Genomic DNA, 17,150 nt, shown 5'->3' on the forward strand with positions numbered 1-17,150 from the left:
AGGTTAGGTTGGGACTGTGACAGTCGGATTGGAATCACTGAAATATAGTAGAATCTTGGTTTCAGTTTTTTTATATGGAAGATTCTGAACAATAAAATTAATTCTTCAGTTTTATGGAACCGCCTGTATCGACTTCTAGCGGATACGAGGAAAAATGAGATTTGAAGGTCTGTGAGGATGGTGAGGTCGGATACGAAGTAGGGAACTTGGGAAATAATTTCTAAGGATTGCAGGTTAGATTGACTGGATTCTTTAGGGTTCAGGTTTTTATAGAGTCGTCTGTATCAACTTCTACGGAATTCGAGGACAACAGGGATTTGAAGGTCTGTGTGGATTATAAGCTGGAATAAAAGTAAGGAGCTGGAGAAAGATTTTGGACCAGACTGACTAGATTGTTTGGAGGTCCAGGCTTTTATAGAGTCGTCTGGGACCACTCCACCAGTTTCGAGGAAAAACGAGATCTGAAGGCTTTGTGGAGTACGGTTGGATGCGAAGTAGGGCATTTGAAATGGATCGAAGGATTTTAGATTGGAGATTCTTTGCTGGTTGGAACCTTTGGCAGAACCCCAAAGTTGAACAATTCCATACGTCTAGATTGGTGGTAGTAATGATGTGTACATAAGGGGTTCATTTTGCAGTTGAACTTTCGATCTGTTGTCAAGTAGAGTTTCGAGGAGAGTGTGGGATTCCAAAGTCCAAGTCTTTTGTCGATGTAAAGTCCCAAAAGCGGACGAATCGTGTAGAGGGGATACGTCAAAGTTGATGGTTATTTGCACGATTTGTTTACTTTGAGCCTAATCCTCCATTTCTTGAACCGTTCTTCCAAACAGGAGAGAAGGTCCTGGATGTTTCTAAAATGGATCTGGGTTTGCTGAAAATATGGTAGTGTCGTCTGCAGTGAGGGGTACCGTATCGGTATTGATTTGTCTGGAGAGTACAGTAAAGATAATGGGACCAAGGATGCTGCCTTGGAACACCCGCTTCGATAGCGGAAAGAGGATTCGTATTTTTGAAGGAACATGAGGTTATAAGTAAATTGGAGGATGCTTATTAATTTCCGAGCAGGCTTGGTTCCAAATCCGACAGAAGGCCTCACATCTAAAGCACCCGAGCAGCATTACTTCCGTTCTAAGGAGACTGCGATAATGTCAACCACTCTATAGCACTGTCGGGGTAGAGTGATGTCGCCCGAACCTAAATTGATGAAATGGAATGACGTGAATAGTAATAGGTGTTTCAAGAGTTTTTCAGGATCAAGTGTGACAGGAAACTGCGAGGTGCGATGTTTTTTAGGTTTTTAAACTTTTGCTTAAGATTGACAATTTCCATTGAAATAAGAATTAGGTAATTTTAAGGAACAAATAATACTGACAGTATACCGGCTCGAAAGATTAGGAAAAGGAAATGATAAAATAATAAAACTGTATAGAAAACGTCAAAAGATTGCGTAAGTCCGGGTGACAACAAAAATAAAGCGTTAAGCGGCCGTGAATGTATAAAAGAAATAAAAACAAGTCCGGACTTAATTACTAAGTCAAAGGCGTATGGTTAAAAAAAAGAAGTCCCTGTTTTCCCAAGAGCCTTTTTTCATAAATCTATCTATAATCTCAAATCCATTTGACTATATCATTCAAATTTCAATTATAAAGATTTCCTTTTAAATATTATTTCGAATAATTAGTATTTTTTATTTTAAGGTTGAACAGAATAAAATAAAATATACTTATCAGCCTGGGTTGTGAAAGAATAAATAACATTAAAATAACACAGAAATGTTTTCTATAGTTAATAATTAACAAGCAAATTATTTTTAACTATTTTTTTGTTGAAAACTATATGAATTCATGTTCTGTTTTCAAAAATTACGATTTAAAAAGCTGTACCAGATATAAACAAAATCCACGAGCATTAAAATCAGTTTTAATACGTGTGAAATTATTTAAATATTCGTATAGAAATAAATAATCATAAATACAAAAATTATTTTCACATTGTTATTTTCAAGGTCTGCTACAAAGGGGCAAAGAAAGAGAAAATTAAGTTTGAAAATATTATTTTTCCTATAGAAAACTATTTGATAAAATAAGACAGCGAATTTGCAAGACAAATACATAAATAAGGATTTTTATTTTTATTAATAATAGAAAGAAGTAAGAAAGAATGGTTCATATTCTGAAAATAAAGATCTTTTCACGAAATATATATTGTTATCAAATAAAACTTGTTATCGGGAAAGATTAACATAATAAAAAAAGTCTGAAAGGGTCAGCCTTATCATTTTATTTTTATCAATTGACCTTTCCGGTTTGTATTTGTTGTGGTGTCACGGCGACAGTCAATTTTTGTTCTACGGCCAGATTTTTATCAGCTTTATCAGCTCAGTCAACCAGTGTCACGGATAATAAACAATGCCAGAATAGAACGGCAGTGATATTTGTTTTTATCTTAATCCGCCTGTCTGATTGCACACGAACACGAACAATTGGACTTATAGGATTTCAATAAACTGAGTTTACAAAAATCAAAAAAACCAGGCTTTCTCAGTTTGAATCTTCATTTTATTTACATCCGGTCTTCAAAGTTTTGTACAATATTCTCTTTTATTTACAGTCAATTTACAATTGAGTTGGTCCATTTTATGAGAGGTAAAGTGAAGAAGATTTGAGAAGGAAGGACGACTGGCGAGCGTAGTCCTTGTAGAGGTTGTTCGATCTGCAGCAGGACTGGCGCGATCTGTGGAGTTGAAGACGCTTACTCACCTGCCTGAAAATTTTACAGAATTCAATTAATAGTAACACAGACAATTTAGTGTGTTTAAAGAGAATAAATTTTTTCCAAGATAAGGTTTTAAACACCGCACAATAATTACATTAAAAAAACATACCTAGCCTTTAATCCAATGCTAGTCATTAGACGTTGAGGGTTCATCAAAACAGACATTTACTTAATAATTTACATAAACAATCGAATTATCAGCGTTCATTTAAATAAAAATTCTATCAAGAAGATAGTAGTTTTAATCAGAACCAAGTTCAAATCCTTGTACCCTAACAGCTTCCTATGGAAAAGTAATAATAAACGTAAAAAGTTAGTCAAACTGATAAATACAATCAATGATTAAGGCTAATTTCTTCCCATTGGAATCAGTAATGACTGCTTGTTGCTAAAACAATACCATTACGAAGAAAATAACGCGCAGACTGAGTAACTACTGTTGATGGCGAAAAAAAGAAGAATAGTCAGGATGATGTGAGCAGATCAAGCAAATTCGTCATACACATCCAAGCGATATGGTGTTTTGTGACGACGGCTCTACCGCTATCAAGCTATGCTGGCAAGATAAGGATCATCAAGAGCTAAAAACACTGGTAAGTCAAAACATCTTTAACGAGGGTGAAAACCGGGCGGATTCACTTCTGATCCCATCTATAACTATGAAGTGGATTGACTAAAATACAGCTTTTCCAAAGCATCAGCAGATGTGCTACCCACCACTAATATTGATTTCCAATACCGAACCTACTTTCAGTAAACCATGTACTGCAACTGTCCGGCATCACACCACAGGAAATGGAACTACGGGTAACATTGCCAATCAGTGAGTACGCACAAGAAAATACTGCGAATTTCCAACGTAAGATCCGCAATCTTCAACGTTCTATCAAATGGAACAAACGGCAGGTTTTTACTTTTAGAAAAATCAGGGTCTACCCTGAAGCGATTCCAGCCGTGGTATCAGCACTACAGATGAATAATGTTCATTCATTAGAGCAATCCTAAGTCGTCGATCTGTGAGGTACTACGATTACAAAATATTAACCTCGTGGCTAGATTATCGAAGAGAACACATTGCCAAAATGATGCACAGGCTAACCAACCGCTGAAGATGACGAGAATAGGCAGGCCCTGATTTTAGATGATCAAGTTGCAAACCTCACACATCCACACGATATTTCCTCAAAAATTTTGTTGTTATTTCGTCTGAGGGCAGAATAACAAAATAACACACAGATAAACCAAATAAACCAACCACTGAGGATGGCGAAAACAGCGGGAATAGGTAGGTCAGGATTTGGGATGATCAAGCAACTACACACCTCACTATCCACACAATATTGCATCACAAATTATTAACCCTGTGGTTAACAAAACACGCACGCACGCGCGCGCGAACCACACAGATGATGGCAAAAAAAGGGATACTAGTAGGCAGGTCTTGGATGATCAAGATCAGGATTTGAGATGATCAAGCAACAGCACACCTCACACATCACAGACTATTTCTTCAAATATTATTAACCCAGTAACTTAATCATCTAAGAACACATTTACAAAATAACACAAAGACAGACCATTGATAACCATTGATGGTAGCGAAAAAGCGACAATAGGCAGGTCAAGATTTGAAGTTATAAATATACTACACATCTCAAGCATCCAACAATATTGCAAAATAAACAAAGACCAAAAATACACTGACGATATTCGATAATAAAAGAAAAAAGATAAGATAAACTCGATAATAGCTTGATCACGATGATATGAATGAAACAATGAAACAAGCAACGTTCGTCTCACACATCCACACATATTTCATTATAAATTATTAACCCTGTTGCTAAATCGTCTCAGGACAGCTTGACAAAATGACGCACAGACAAGCCAACCACGTGAAGTTGGCGAATGACACAAAAATAGGGAGGTTTTGCAACAGCAGAGGTCATATCAACCCTCAGGGTGCCGGTGTTTTTAAAAAAAAGCCCATTTGTAAGTATGTCGGGTTGGAATGCAGGGCCGCTGGATTCGAACACGGGACCTTTACTTTACAGTGATGAGCGCCGTGTCAACGCCTAAACCGTTGCGGCCACCGACGCCCCCAATAGGGAGGTTAGGATGATATAAAACGAACAAGCAACCGTCACTTCACACATCCATGCAATATATCATCACAAATTATTTAGCCCTGAAGATAGATCGTCTCAGGACACACTGAAAAAAATAGCGCACAGGCAAATCAACCACTGAAGACGCGCGAAAAAGCAAGGGTAGACAAGTTAGGATGATAAAAATCCCTGTGTCGTTAAAGTAGATTGGTCGTTTTTCGAACATTTTGGTCTGATTATTCGCGCTGTTTTGATCTGACAAAAAAGTCGAGCATTGGCAGTTGTTTGGAAACGGCCAACCTACGTAGAGGATTCATCATCCCCTTCACCTCAAGAAGAAATATTTGAGAGTTGGAATGAAAAGATCCGTTTGTCGATGGTTTAAAATTTTTCTTCAGGAGTAGCGGATCTATGAAAGCCAGAAGTAGAAGTTCAAGATCTTTCGATGATGAACTTTAAAAAAAAAGCAATAAGGAAATCCACATGAAACAGTCAGGTATGTCTTCATTAGTGGCAGTTCCCAGAGAGTTGAAATTATTTAGAAAAGTTAAAAAGCTCAAAACGTGGCTGCTTCATACGCTGATGCAACGTCAACAATTGAAACGTCAAGTGATTGAGCAATTGTTTGCATGTGTAACAGCTTGCTATGACATGGCAATCGGTACGATCAGGTCTGCCAGATGTCAGATGTGTTACCTGATCACATGCCAATGCAGAAGTTCAAGATCCTTCGATGTTGAACTTCTTAAAAGAGCTATAAAAGGATATCCCTATGAAACAGTCAGAGGAGGTATGTCTTGATTAGTAGCAATTTCCAGAGATTAATTTAGAAGAGAAATTATTTAGAAAAGTTAAAAAGCTCGAAACGTGGCTGCTTCATAAGCTGATGCAATATAAACAACTGAAACGTCGAGGGATTGAGCTATTCTTTGTATGTGTATTAGCTTGCTATGACATGGCAATCCGTACGATCAGGTCAGTCAGATGTCAGGTAGATGTGCTACCTGACCACATGCCAAAGTAGAAGTTCAAGATCCTTCCATGTTGAACTTCTTAAAAGAGCTATGGAAGGACATCCCCATGAAACAGTTAGAGGAGGTATATCTTGATTAGTAGCAATTTGAAGAGAGTTGCAATTATTTAGAAAAGTTAAAAAGCTTCAAACGTGGTTAAACAGCTGATCCCAACAATTGAAACGTCAGGGAGTGAGCTATTGCAAGTGTACGTTGGCAATCGGTACGATCAGGTCAGTCAGATGCCAGTTAGATGAGCTACCTGGTCACATGCCAAAGCAGAATCTTCATATTAACCATTTGCTTCATTTGATCAAAAACGACAGCAGTAGTAGTAAAGGTGCTATATGAATGACTATGAAATCCTAGCAATCCCCCTTGCTAGACTGTCCCCAAGACTATAAGTTCTTCTGGCTGGGAGCACATTATTCTCTTGTTCAAAAAAATGTTTGCAAATTTGAACTTAGCAGTTGGCAATTTTCACTTAACAATGCAATATATGTTATTTTGTAAGTGAAGACTTTTTAAAAAATTGGAAAAATGGAGTCTGGCGACCTTGTTTTTGTTGGAAACGAGGTAAAAACGATTCGACTCATTCATTAAAAATAATTGTCCCCACTGGGGTCGTTCACCGGCTGTCCCACATTCTACAATGACACCTCGTACTTTATGAACGGCCGGCTTACCTGAAATCCGGGTAAAAAGGGACGTCCTGGAAAAGGGTGTGCATCCTGCCCCTGTTCGGGTCGACAGCGGTGGCCAAGCACCTGTAGAGCCCTCTGTCCGTCGGTGAAATATTGTGGAGGTGGAGAGTGGACCCTTTGGGCCGACCCAGGACACTGTACTCTCTCGTCTCGCCGACAGACTTGTATATCTCGTCCAAGCTGCGCAAGGCTCCTAGATCGGCTCTTTCCCAAATGATGTTCTGAAATTTAAAATTGTGAGATTCCCTCTTGTGATCTGAATGATGAAGATGTAGTTTGGGTCTGCCTATCATCTTTGAGTCTTGTGTGAATTATATGACAACTCAATAGAAAAGCGAAACGCGTCTGACGTACCAAAACAAACAAGGTAGGCCAGAATTAATTGAAAATTATACTTCTGAACCAGTAGAAAAACGAAATTATGAAATCAACTGTATAATTTTGAAATATTAACAAAGCCAAGATTCACAACCGACCATTAAACCGTCTCTTTTGTAACAATATTGTCTCATGTTGAAGAAAATTATCATTAATCACTTCAGTTTGAATACGATTTATTGTATGAGGACTTTAAATCAAACAGCTATTATAAACTTTGTACATAACTTGGAACAATAATTGTGAAGTTATTTTTTGTTCGTTCCCGGTCCGTATGCTGTCGCTGTGTTTTGGAAGAAAGTATTTTTCGCCAATGTGCCTAAAACAACCTCGAAGATTATGTACAAGTTGTTTTAATTTATAATTTATAATCGAATTGAAAAATGACTATTCGTATCGTTTTTTTCTGCTAAACAACCGCACCGTTGTCGAAACGGAGGACACCGACAAAGATAACGAAGGCCTTAGAAACATCCCACCCATTTGGCACTTTTCCCCAGGAAAAAGGAAATTGAACAAAACGACAGCAGCTCGTAAAAGTTCGACAGTAAGAGAACGATTATTACAATTAATTAAAACAATTAATTAAGGTTTTTAGTTGAGATAAAAAAGTCAATGGCACGAGCGGGATTCGAACCCACGATCTTCGGCTAAATACCACTCTACCACTTGAGCTATCGTGACCTCGATCCACTCGGACACAACTTCCCATCTCAACCCCACCTTTTGAATTTTCCCTCCTTTTTGCCATTTTTCAAATGTCGTGTAATCGGATTGGATTCTCGGCGACAAATGAAATTCATTCATTTCATCGTGAGTTCGAATCCCGCTCGTGCCATTGACTTTTTACTTAATTAATTGTAATATATTAATTGATCAAGCGTACCACGAAATTAGTGAAATTAATTAAAACATTAAACCGACTTGATATTACAAAAAGCGACTCAGATCCACCCACGACGCGGATCCGTTAACTTCAAGGCTAGTCAAGCTGGGTTTCTCCAAGGCGTAAAACTTGCTTTTCTAATCCTCTTCTCTTTTTTATTATAATTAAGTCTAGAAAAACAAATTTTACACTTTATTTAAACGACAAATCAAACTGAATATGCACGGTGTATAGACTTATAGATTACCCATTTAATCCGGGAACGATTAACTTTAGCAAAAAATCGTCTTATACAAATCCCAATTTAATTTTGGCTAGATATCGCATGGTGCTAACAGATTTAACATAACTCTCTCATCTACCTGTGAAATGACTGAAACTTTGTTATTTTAAATGAGAATCCCATATTTTTTTGAGCTTATTTTATGACACTTTTACTGAAAGGAAAATTTCGATAGGATCGACAATTTCTGAGTTAGGCCCGACGGATTCAAGCTAGATGAGAAATTTATGTTAAATCTGTGACCACCTCGCGATTGCTAGCCAAAATGTATTCGGGGTTTGCATAAGACCATTTTGTGCTAATGCTAAACTTTTTCGAAATAAACCGGGAGGGCTATCTTGATACAAAAAGCATACCCCCTCATGCGTCTTCCGTCGGGCATAACTCAGAAATGGTCGATCCTATCAAAATTCTCCTTTCAGTAAAACTGTCATAAAATAAATTCTAGAATCGAATTGTATAATAAAAAATAAGATTCTCATTTAAAATAACAAATTTAGTGTCATTTCCTTGCTAGATGAAAATGTTACCGTTAAGTCTGTTACCACCATGCGATTCCTATCCGAAAATAACTTGGGGTTTGTATGAGACCATTTTTTGCTAATGTTAATCGTTTCCGAATTAAATGGGTGGACTTTAAACGTTGATACACCCTGCACATAGACGAAACTAATCTTCATGAAATTCTGCAATCTTAATGATCTTTATATGATAAAAAGGGAATGGTTTTATTTGTGTATGAGTGAATGTGTGATCGAAAGAGAGAAAACGTTAGTGAGTGAGTTAGTGAGAGAAAGAAAGAGAGAAAGAGAGAGAGAGAGAGAGAAAGGGGGAGGCAGAGAGCAGAGAAAAAAGAGAGAGGGAGAAAGAGTGTGTGTGTGTGGGTGAATAACAGAGGGTGCTTTGGTGGTTAAGTTGAGTGTGTGTGGATATTTGAGTTCATGAATAATCTGGATCACAGTATGGTCTTGATGAAAAAACAAATTCAATCGTTAATGCCAATCTTTCGACCTATTTTAAGGTCATCATCAGTGCAAAACAATCTTAAATATGTATACATAATTAAATTTTTAATAGATGTTTTCAAAGATTCGTCGAAGACCGACTCAGTCCCAACACTGCCAAGGAGAGTAAGGACTGTAACGATCTATAAACATATATTTCTGATAGTGAGTTAGTAAGTGAGTGAGTGTAAGAGAGATAGAGAGAGGGGAGAGAGATACAGAGAGGGAGAGGGAGAGTGAGATCCAGAGAGAGAGAGAGAGAGAGAGAGATACAGATGGGGAGAGAGAGAAAGAAGGAGGGAGGGAGGGAGACAGAGAGAGATGGAGAGAAATAGAGAGATACAGAGATTCGTTGAAGACCGACTCAGTCCCAACATTTCTAAGAAGAGTAAGGACTGTAACAGTCTATAAAATTTGTGATAGTAAGTAAGTGAGTGAGTGAGTGTAAGAAAGAGAAAGAGAGAGAGAGAGGGGGGGGAGGGAGGAAGTGAGAGAGGAGAGAGAGGGAGGGAGTGAGAGAGGAGAGAGGGAGACAGAGAGAGAGAGTGAGAGGGAGGGAGTGAAAGAGGAGAGAAAGAGAGAGGGAGTGAGAGAGGGAGAGAGAGGGAGGGAGTGAGAGAGGAGAGAGGGAGACAGAGAGAGAGAGTGAGAGGGAGGGAGTGAAAGAGGAGAGAAAGAGAGAGGGAGTGAGAGAGGAGAGAGAGAGGGAGGGAGTGAGAGAGGAGAGAGGGAGACAGAGAGAGAGAGAGAGAGAGAGAGAGAGAGAGAGAGTAGAGAGATACAGAGAGAGATGGAGAGAAATAGAGAGAGAAATAGAGAGAGAGAGAGAGAGAGAGAGAGAGAGAAAACTTTAGACTTTTTTTTTCTTTTTTTGGGTATAAAGCACACAGTACAATAAACTTTGTTATTATCTCTTTCAGTCTCTCATTTAAGAGGATCTAAGGAGCTCCAACCACTTAAAGAGATATTTAAAAATTTCCTGACAATTCTGGAAGTGTCCAACAGACTACTCGCTGTACGAATTTATTGGGTAAGCTCATCAACTAAGGATAGCAATAAACTGAAAGTTGAGCCCATAGCTGGAGATAATAATCTGTTTGAGTTTTAGCTCCTTGAGTTCATCAGTTCCTGGTACTTTCTTATTTTCTATGCATACACAGGCTTATATTATATACATAATTTTGAAAGTCAATGTTGATATATGCAGTTTTCATCGTCCTCATCCCAGTAATAGCTTAAGAGGCCTGATGGTTTTCTTCAATAACCAAGTTCTAACCACCAGGGCTTGGTGGTTAATCCTAGCTGGTTATTATGCCTCTGTACATAATCCCTGCTAAAATCCTGCAAACAGCTTGATATGCTTGAAACATTGATTGTTCTGGCCTCTTAAGAATATAATTATTACTCAATCCTCCTCATTTGGAATCCATTTGGTAAAATCTTAACCTTTTTGAACTCTGGAGCTTATGAAATCCAAGTGAAATGGTATTCTGAGAGAGTGTCAAAACAAAAGTCAAAGACGATAAATAATGAAAACTTTAAAATATATTGTTCAGAAATCGTGAGATGCGGTCTGGTGTGATGTAGGTTTCAGAAAAACATTTTCTTTATCGTGCCAACGTTTCGATCTTTATTGAGATCATCTTCAGGGCTCAAATGTTTGTCTTCTGTGTAATTGTGCCATTCTTGCGTGTCGTGTTGAGAGTGCCCATTGGCGTTGGCACGATAAAGAAAATGTTTTTCTGAAATCTACATCACACCAGACCGCATCTCACGATTTCTGAATAATTATCGATTAACGGTCACTAATCACACTTTAAAATATAGTTATTGATGACAAAGTGGTTGGAGAAAGTCAAGTTGAAAAGGATCAGACAGGTGATAACAAATGGTTAAGTTGATTACTTGAAATTTACTTATTTTCAGACTTAAGAAGAGTAAGTTTTGACAGTTAAAGTCAATTTATTTTAACTTTAATTTAATATAAACGTTTTGATATTTACTTCCTCCTGGGTACTATGAAAAGGGGGTGGGTAAAGAAAATTTAATATGGTAGTGTAAGCCACTGAACAAATTGGTGTACTTTTCTGTTTGGTTCACAAATAAGGTTTTTCTACAGAATTCTCAACTACTTCCTGTAATCGAAAGGAAAAATAATAATTGATATAATCTCATGATACAAGCAATAATCTTATCAACTGTCTATATTATTTAACTATTAATGTTCAAATTGACAGTACGATTTCAACGACGTTTAGCACCTCGAACTCATACGCAAGGTGATTTTTTAAATAAGCCCCAAATTCTACTTACCGAAAGTATGTGGGCAGTCGGAGGGAAATCACAAGTCAATTCAGCACCCCTGGGAAGCATCCGGTACCTGCCGTGCCCTGACCGGACCCTTTCTGGCCTCCCGGCTTTAGGAAAACTCCATCTGAAAATTTAAATTAGACGGTTTTAATTTGTACTCAGGATTTAATAGTTTGAAAGTGGGGTAACAAAAATACTGTGTCTTCTTGATATCTGCGGGATGAAGCACCTTTAGTTTTGTGCTTTCTGATAATTTTGGTTTTTCATTAGAGCTACAAACAACTCTCTCTATTTATGCATTTTAACAAATAAAACTTTTTCCCTTTAAGATTTGGACCATTGCTCCGAAGAGGATATAGCCTGAAGGAGCGAGGTCAGGACTAAGCGGTAGAAGCTTGAGTTCATTCATTTCGGATCGTTTTTCCCTTGGATATTTATTATTGTAGCTTGTTAATCAAATTTTTCTTATTTATCCAAAGTGGGTGTCACTTTTAAACAACCTGTACATTTTTTCCGTGTATAACTAAGATTAAATGCCCTTTAAAATAAATTTGTATTAGCTAAGTCCAAACTGAGCTCGTGGTCTTGGTAAAAGGTAAAAGTTCTTTTGAGAGGTACTTGGTTGTTGAGATCTGCGAGGTGAAAAACCAATACTTTGGACTCTTCAACCATCTTAGTCTGCCCAACCTCATTGGTATGGTCTGCTAGATCTGGCAGAAGCCTTTCGACACTCCGTCAACTGGACACTCACGACCAGTATTCTTGATCGTCACTGGTAAATGTTCTTTCTAGAGCTACTTGGTTGTTGAGATCTGCGAGGTGAAAAACCAATACTTTGGTCTCTTCAACCATGTTAGTCTGCACAACCTCATTGGTATGATCTGGCAGAAGCCTTTCGGCCTTCCGTCATCTTCAGTAATTTGTTAATTCTGTATCCTCCCTCTCCATAAGAAACAGTACAAAAAGGTGAAGTTCCGTTTCACACTCTTCATTGGTCGGTCAGTGTGTCATTTGTCATACAAGCCTTTCGGAGACAAACAACCCCTCCCATTTTTACGAATTTCTTCATTTTAGGTATTCGTGTTATTAAAATGAGTGAACAATGAGTTTTGTAAGTTAAACATCACTAATTACTAACTGAACTCAACTGCATCCTTAAGAGCTGATAAAACTATAGTTTCATCACCACTCAGACCTGAATACAATTATCTGGACACAAGCAACATTCGTGATTGTGAAATGTCAAGAATCTGACAGACTGGCAAGATGGACCGGCAAGGGTGGTCGTAGACACCCAAACCTGTTTGATCGTTTCCGATAATCCTTTTATACTTATTCTCTCTAGTCTGTCGACTTGGTGTGTCTCAGGCATATTTCAACATTTCGCCTGTGTGTTATTTTGGCGATCTGGTTGGAGATGATCAAACTGTCCATCGTAATCTACCCACAAAAGGCATCCATTGAAGATGCCGAAACGAATCTGACAGTGCAACTTAGATAGGCAGACCAGGAAGATCAGAGCTAAACTAAATGTTCGCTGTTTTAGGCTGTCTCCATCTGCAATGGGTAGTCTCTTGACCCCATCACTTGTGTCTTATATAATGGCTGGTTGATTAAATAAACAATGTCGCCAAGCCAGCGAGCAAGTTTCCTTTTGTTAATTCGGCCTTGTATACCCACGTTGATCTTCCGATGGTCGACCTGAACCATGTTCTGCAGACATCCTAACTTTTCAAACCACCTCCTTAGTCCTTGAAAATTTGAACGTACAATCTAATCTTGGTCTGCGTATTCTCCCAAGGTTTCGGAATGATCTGCTTACAAACAGAAATTCACCGTTTCCTCTTACAGTTTAACGTTTTTCATATCATGCAATGAGCCTAATAGGATTTTATTGTGTGATTGAACAAAAACACTATCGCCTCGTGATAAAATAGGTCTAAAGAAAAGGCAACTCATTCAATAAACTCTCCACTAAATATTTACGCTTCCTTCTAACAAGAAGTGTGTAATTCGTGGATTTTCTTCGGTCAGTCATACGTGGACGTTTTTTTGCCTCCTCTCGCTCGCCGTCAAACTCCACGGCACTGCAGATTAACGAAGGTTGAAAAACCGATCGTACATCCTGCAAGGGGCCCCCCTTGTGTAAGCTGGCGACAAAAGATTTTCCATTTTCTTGTTCAACAGTGGCCGGAATCACGCGGCTATCCGCGCCTAACTGCATCCTCATTACAAGATTTTAAAAAAAATCAAAATTATACGCTCGATAGTTTTTGTTAACACACGAAATACAGATTAATAGAGAAAACATTTTTTATGAAAATATTTCAAAACTCAAATGAAAGGCCGGCCAGATCGTCCTTTCTTGTAGAAACTAGCGACTTTTTGAGAGGCAATAAACAAATGGAAACAAGGGTCAAAAAGACAGTACAAATAAGTCAATAGAAGAATACAATTGAAAGCTATGAAGAAGAAAAGAAGTTTCTTTTTAAAAAAAACCCTGTCTACATTGAATAATTAAATTAATTAACTTTTTAGTTTAGTGCTTATTATTAGTTAATTAACTTTAACTCTTTAATTTTCCATTTTTCATATTTGGTTTCTCTTTCGGTTTTGATTCACCTTTCAAACCCAGCCCATCAAATTGTACAAACTTTTACAGTCAATTTTTTTCGATATAAACAAAGTTAAAGAAAGGATAAATGGTGGAATGAGATGTTGTTCAATCTTTTTAAAAAGATAGTTCCTGCTCACAGTTAGTTGTTTTCAGCGATCCGGGTTTCAAGCTTATAACTCATCATCAGTTGAAAGAATTCGACAATGAACTGTATGTCCAGAGACGTGGTTGTCGAACTCTTTCAATCTGATGATGAGCTATAAGCTTGAAATCCGGATCGCTGAAATCAATTAACCGTGAGTAGGAACTATCTTTTTAAAAAGAAGTTTAAAAATTGTTAGAAATGGTACATGAGGCTAATATCGTTAAAGTTTCATCCAACAATTGTATTTGGGGCATATTACACGATTAAAAGCATCGTCACTCTACTTGACAGTGTTGCATAATTTTTCTCTTTTGAATATGTGGAATTTGCTGTTATGTTAGTGTTATTTTTTCCCCTATATTTGTGTGAGATAACCACATGATTGATCTTGTATGGAATCTATGGTTTGTCATTTTATACTTTTTAAGCAGATAATTGCTTTATTACATTTTGTTTGATTACGCTTTATGCTTTAGGCACTTGTTATGTCATATACTTTATATCTCTATCATATTTTCCTTTTTCTTCTTTTCATCTTAACTAAATAATGCAAAAAAGTTCAGAGTACGATAATATTGTTATTAATCGAAGCAAAGAGCTTAAAATGTTTCAGTTGTAAAAGACCGTTGGGCTTATTTTTTCTCAAGAGACAGTCGAGATCGTGGTGCTTGATGAGATGCGGAAATCAACTGTTAAGAAATGATTAATCTAAATGGAGTACTTAATGACTTACTGGTTTATCACCCTAGGGTAGTAATGTTGCCAAGGGGGCACGATGTGATTGTATCCGAGCTCCGAAGGTACGAAAAGGACGACGAAGACAATGCAACCGGCTTGAAGTTGGTTCACCATCCTTGATGTGTATCTCGCTCTCACCTTTTATATAGCTTTTCCCCCTACCCCTCTTTCGGCCTGCCCTGTAACGAATTTTCACCGGAAAATCTTCAAAATTGTACACGAACCTGTATGGTACCTTCGAAGTGTCGTGGAAGAAACGACTTCATGATTGTTATTTTCTTTTATCGGCATGTTCTGATAATATCAATTATGTTAATTGTATGTCAAGAGAATAATGTGAAAAAAACCAGAACTCGTACAAAGTTGTTGTTTACATGGAGCTCCACATAAATCACACATTCATCCATTCACACGCACTCACTCATTCACCCATAACGTGAATGGGTCACTCACGTCACTCACGCACACTCTCGTCCGTAACATTCACCAACTCGCTCACTCTCGCTCTCAGTATTATTTATTTGTATTTTATTTATGTCGCTCCCTTCATATGCTATCCTTAACCCTGTTGAGTATTTACCGTACGGAGGTGATTCTTCTATGATTTGATTATTCGTCTCGTTTATCGTTCTTCTACGGTTTTTGCAAATCCCAAAACCATTTTTCCTAGGCCTGAGTGGTACTGTGCAGTCTGCTAAGTTAATATATTCTGGTATCTTCTGCTTCTATTCAGAATCTTCATGAAGTTCATTGGTTCTGAACTTTTCCCCTACCCATCTTTCGGCCTGCCCAGTAACGAATTTTCACCGGAAAATCTTCAAAAATTGTACACGAACCCGTGTGGTTCCTTCGAAGAGTCATTTAGGAAAGATGCTTGGTTCGAGATGAAAAAGGTGAAATTTTGGATGTATTGATTTCAGGCTAAATCTACTAATTCAAAATGTTTGTTAATTACTTACAACCTCCAGTCAACAACTTCATGGTTGTTATTTTCCTTTTATCGGCATGTTCTGATAATACCAATTATGTTAATTGTATGTCATGAGAATAATGTGAGAAAACCAGAACTCGTGCAAAGTTGTTGGTTACATGGAGATCCACATAAATCACACATTCATCCATTCACACGCACTCACTCGCCCATAACGTTCACAGACTCAAGCACTCTCATACACTCACCCTCTCGTCCATAACATTCACCAACTCGCTCACTCTCACTCTCAGTATTATTTCTGCTAGTTAATATATTCATGGTATCTTCTACTTCTATTCAGAATCTTCATGAAGTTCATTGGTTCTGAACTTTTCCCCTACCCATCTTTCGGCCTGCCCAGTAACGAATTTTCACCGGAAAATCTTCAAAAATTGTACACGAACCCGTGTGGTTCCTTCGAAGAGTCATTTAGGAAAGATGCTTGGTTCGAGATGAAAAAGGTGAAATTTTGGATGTATTGATTTCAGGCTAAATCTACTAATTCAAAATGTTTGTTAATTACTTACAACCTCCAGTCAACAACTTCATGGTTGTTATTTTCCTTTATCGGCACGTTCTGATAATACCAATTATGTTAATTGTATGTCAAGAGAATGATGTGAAAAAACCAGAACTCGTGCAAAGTTGTTGTTTACATGGAGCTCCATATAAATCAGACATTCATCCGTAACGTTCACAGACTCACGCACTCTCATTCACTCACACTCTCGTCCATAACATTCACCAACTCGCTCACTCTCACTGTCACTATTATTTATTTGTATTTTATTTATGTTGCTCCCTTCATATGCTATCGTTAACTTGTTGAGAACTTACTTTACGTGATTCTTCTATGATTTGATTATTCGTCTCGTCTATCGCAGTTCTTCTACGGTTTTTGCAAATCCCAAAACCATTTTTTCTAGGCCTGAGTGCTACTGTGCAGTCTGCTAAGTTAATATATTCATCTTCTGCATATATTCAGAATCTACATGAAGTTCATTGACTATGAACTTTTACAGAAATCCATCGCGTCATGTGACAAGTCAAGGGGCCTTTTAAAATTCCGTCTCTACTTTCTTCTTAAATGTTCTTTTATCAACGCTGAATATGGCAACTTAGTATAATGAGGGTCAGTAAACATGTGTTGAACGAATCGCAAACCGAAAAGCTCCACCAATTTTAAATTGTGTTTGTTCAGAACAATCATCAGCCT

The 17,150-nt window shown here is 37.7% G+C and overlaps 1 protein-coding gene across 1 annotated transcript; it reads right to left on the minus strand.

Moving 5' to 3' along the window:
• Positions 1 to 2,404: 2,404 nt before the first annotated feature.
• On the minus strand, positions 2,405 to 17,102 carry LOC106661505. Its single transcript, XM_014384999.2, has 5 exons — positions 16,772 to 17,102; positions 14,957 to 15,140; positions 11,465 to 11,585; positions 6,583 to 6,821; positions 2,405 to 2,763 (listed from the first exon to the last, which is right to left on the minus strand). The coding sequence occupies exons 2-5, from the start codon at positions 15,073 to 15,075 to the stop codon at positions 2,637 to 2,639; spliced, it is 606 nt and encodes a 201-aa protein (XP_014240485.1). The 5' UTR covers positions 15,076 to 15,140; positions 16,772 to 17,102; the 3' UTR covers positions 2,405 to 2,636.
• Between the last annotated feature and the right edge of the window lie 48 nt (positions 17,103 to 17,150).

The sequence above is a fragment of the Cimex lectularius genome, unplaced genomic scaffold, assembly GCF_000648675.2.
Source record: "Cimex lectularius strain Harlan isolate CLEC.00 unplaced genomic scaffold, Clec_2.1 scaffold1, whole genome shotgun sequence".
Taxonomy (NCBI): Eukaryota; Metazoa; Arthropoda; class Insecta; order Hemiptera; family Cimicidae; genus Cimex; species Cimex lectularius.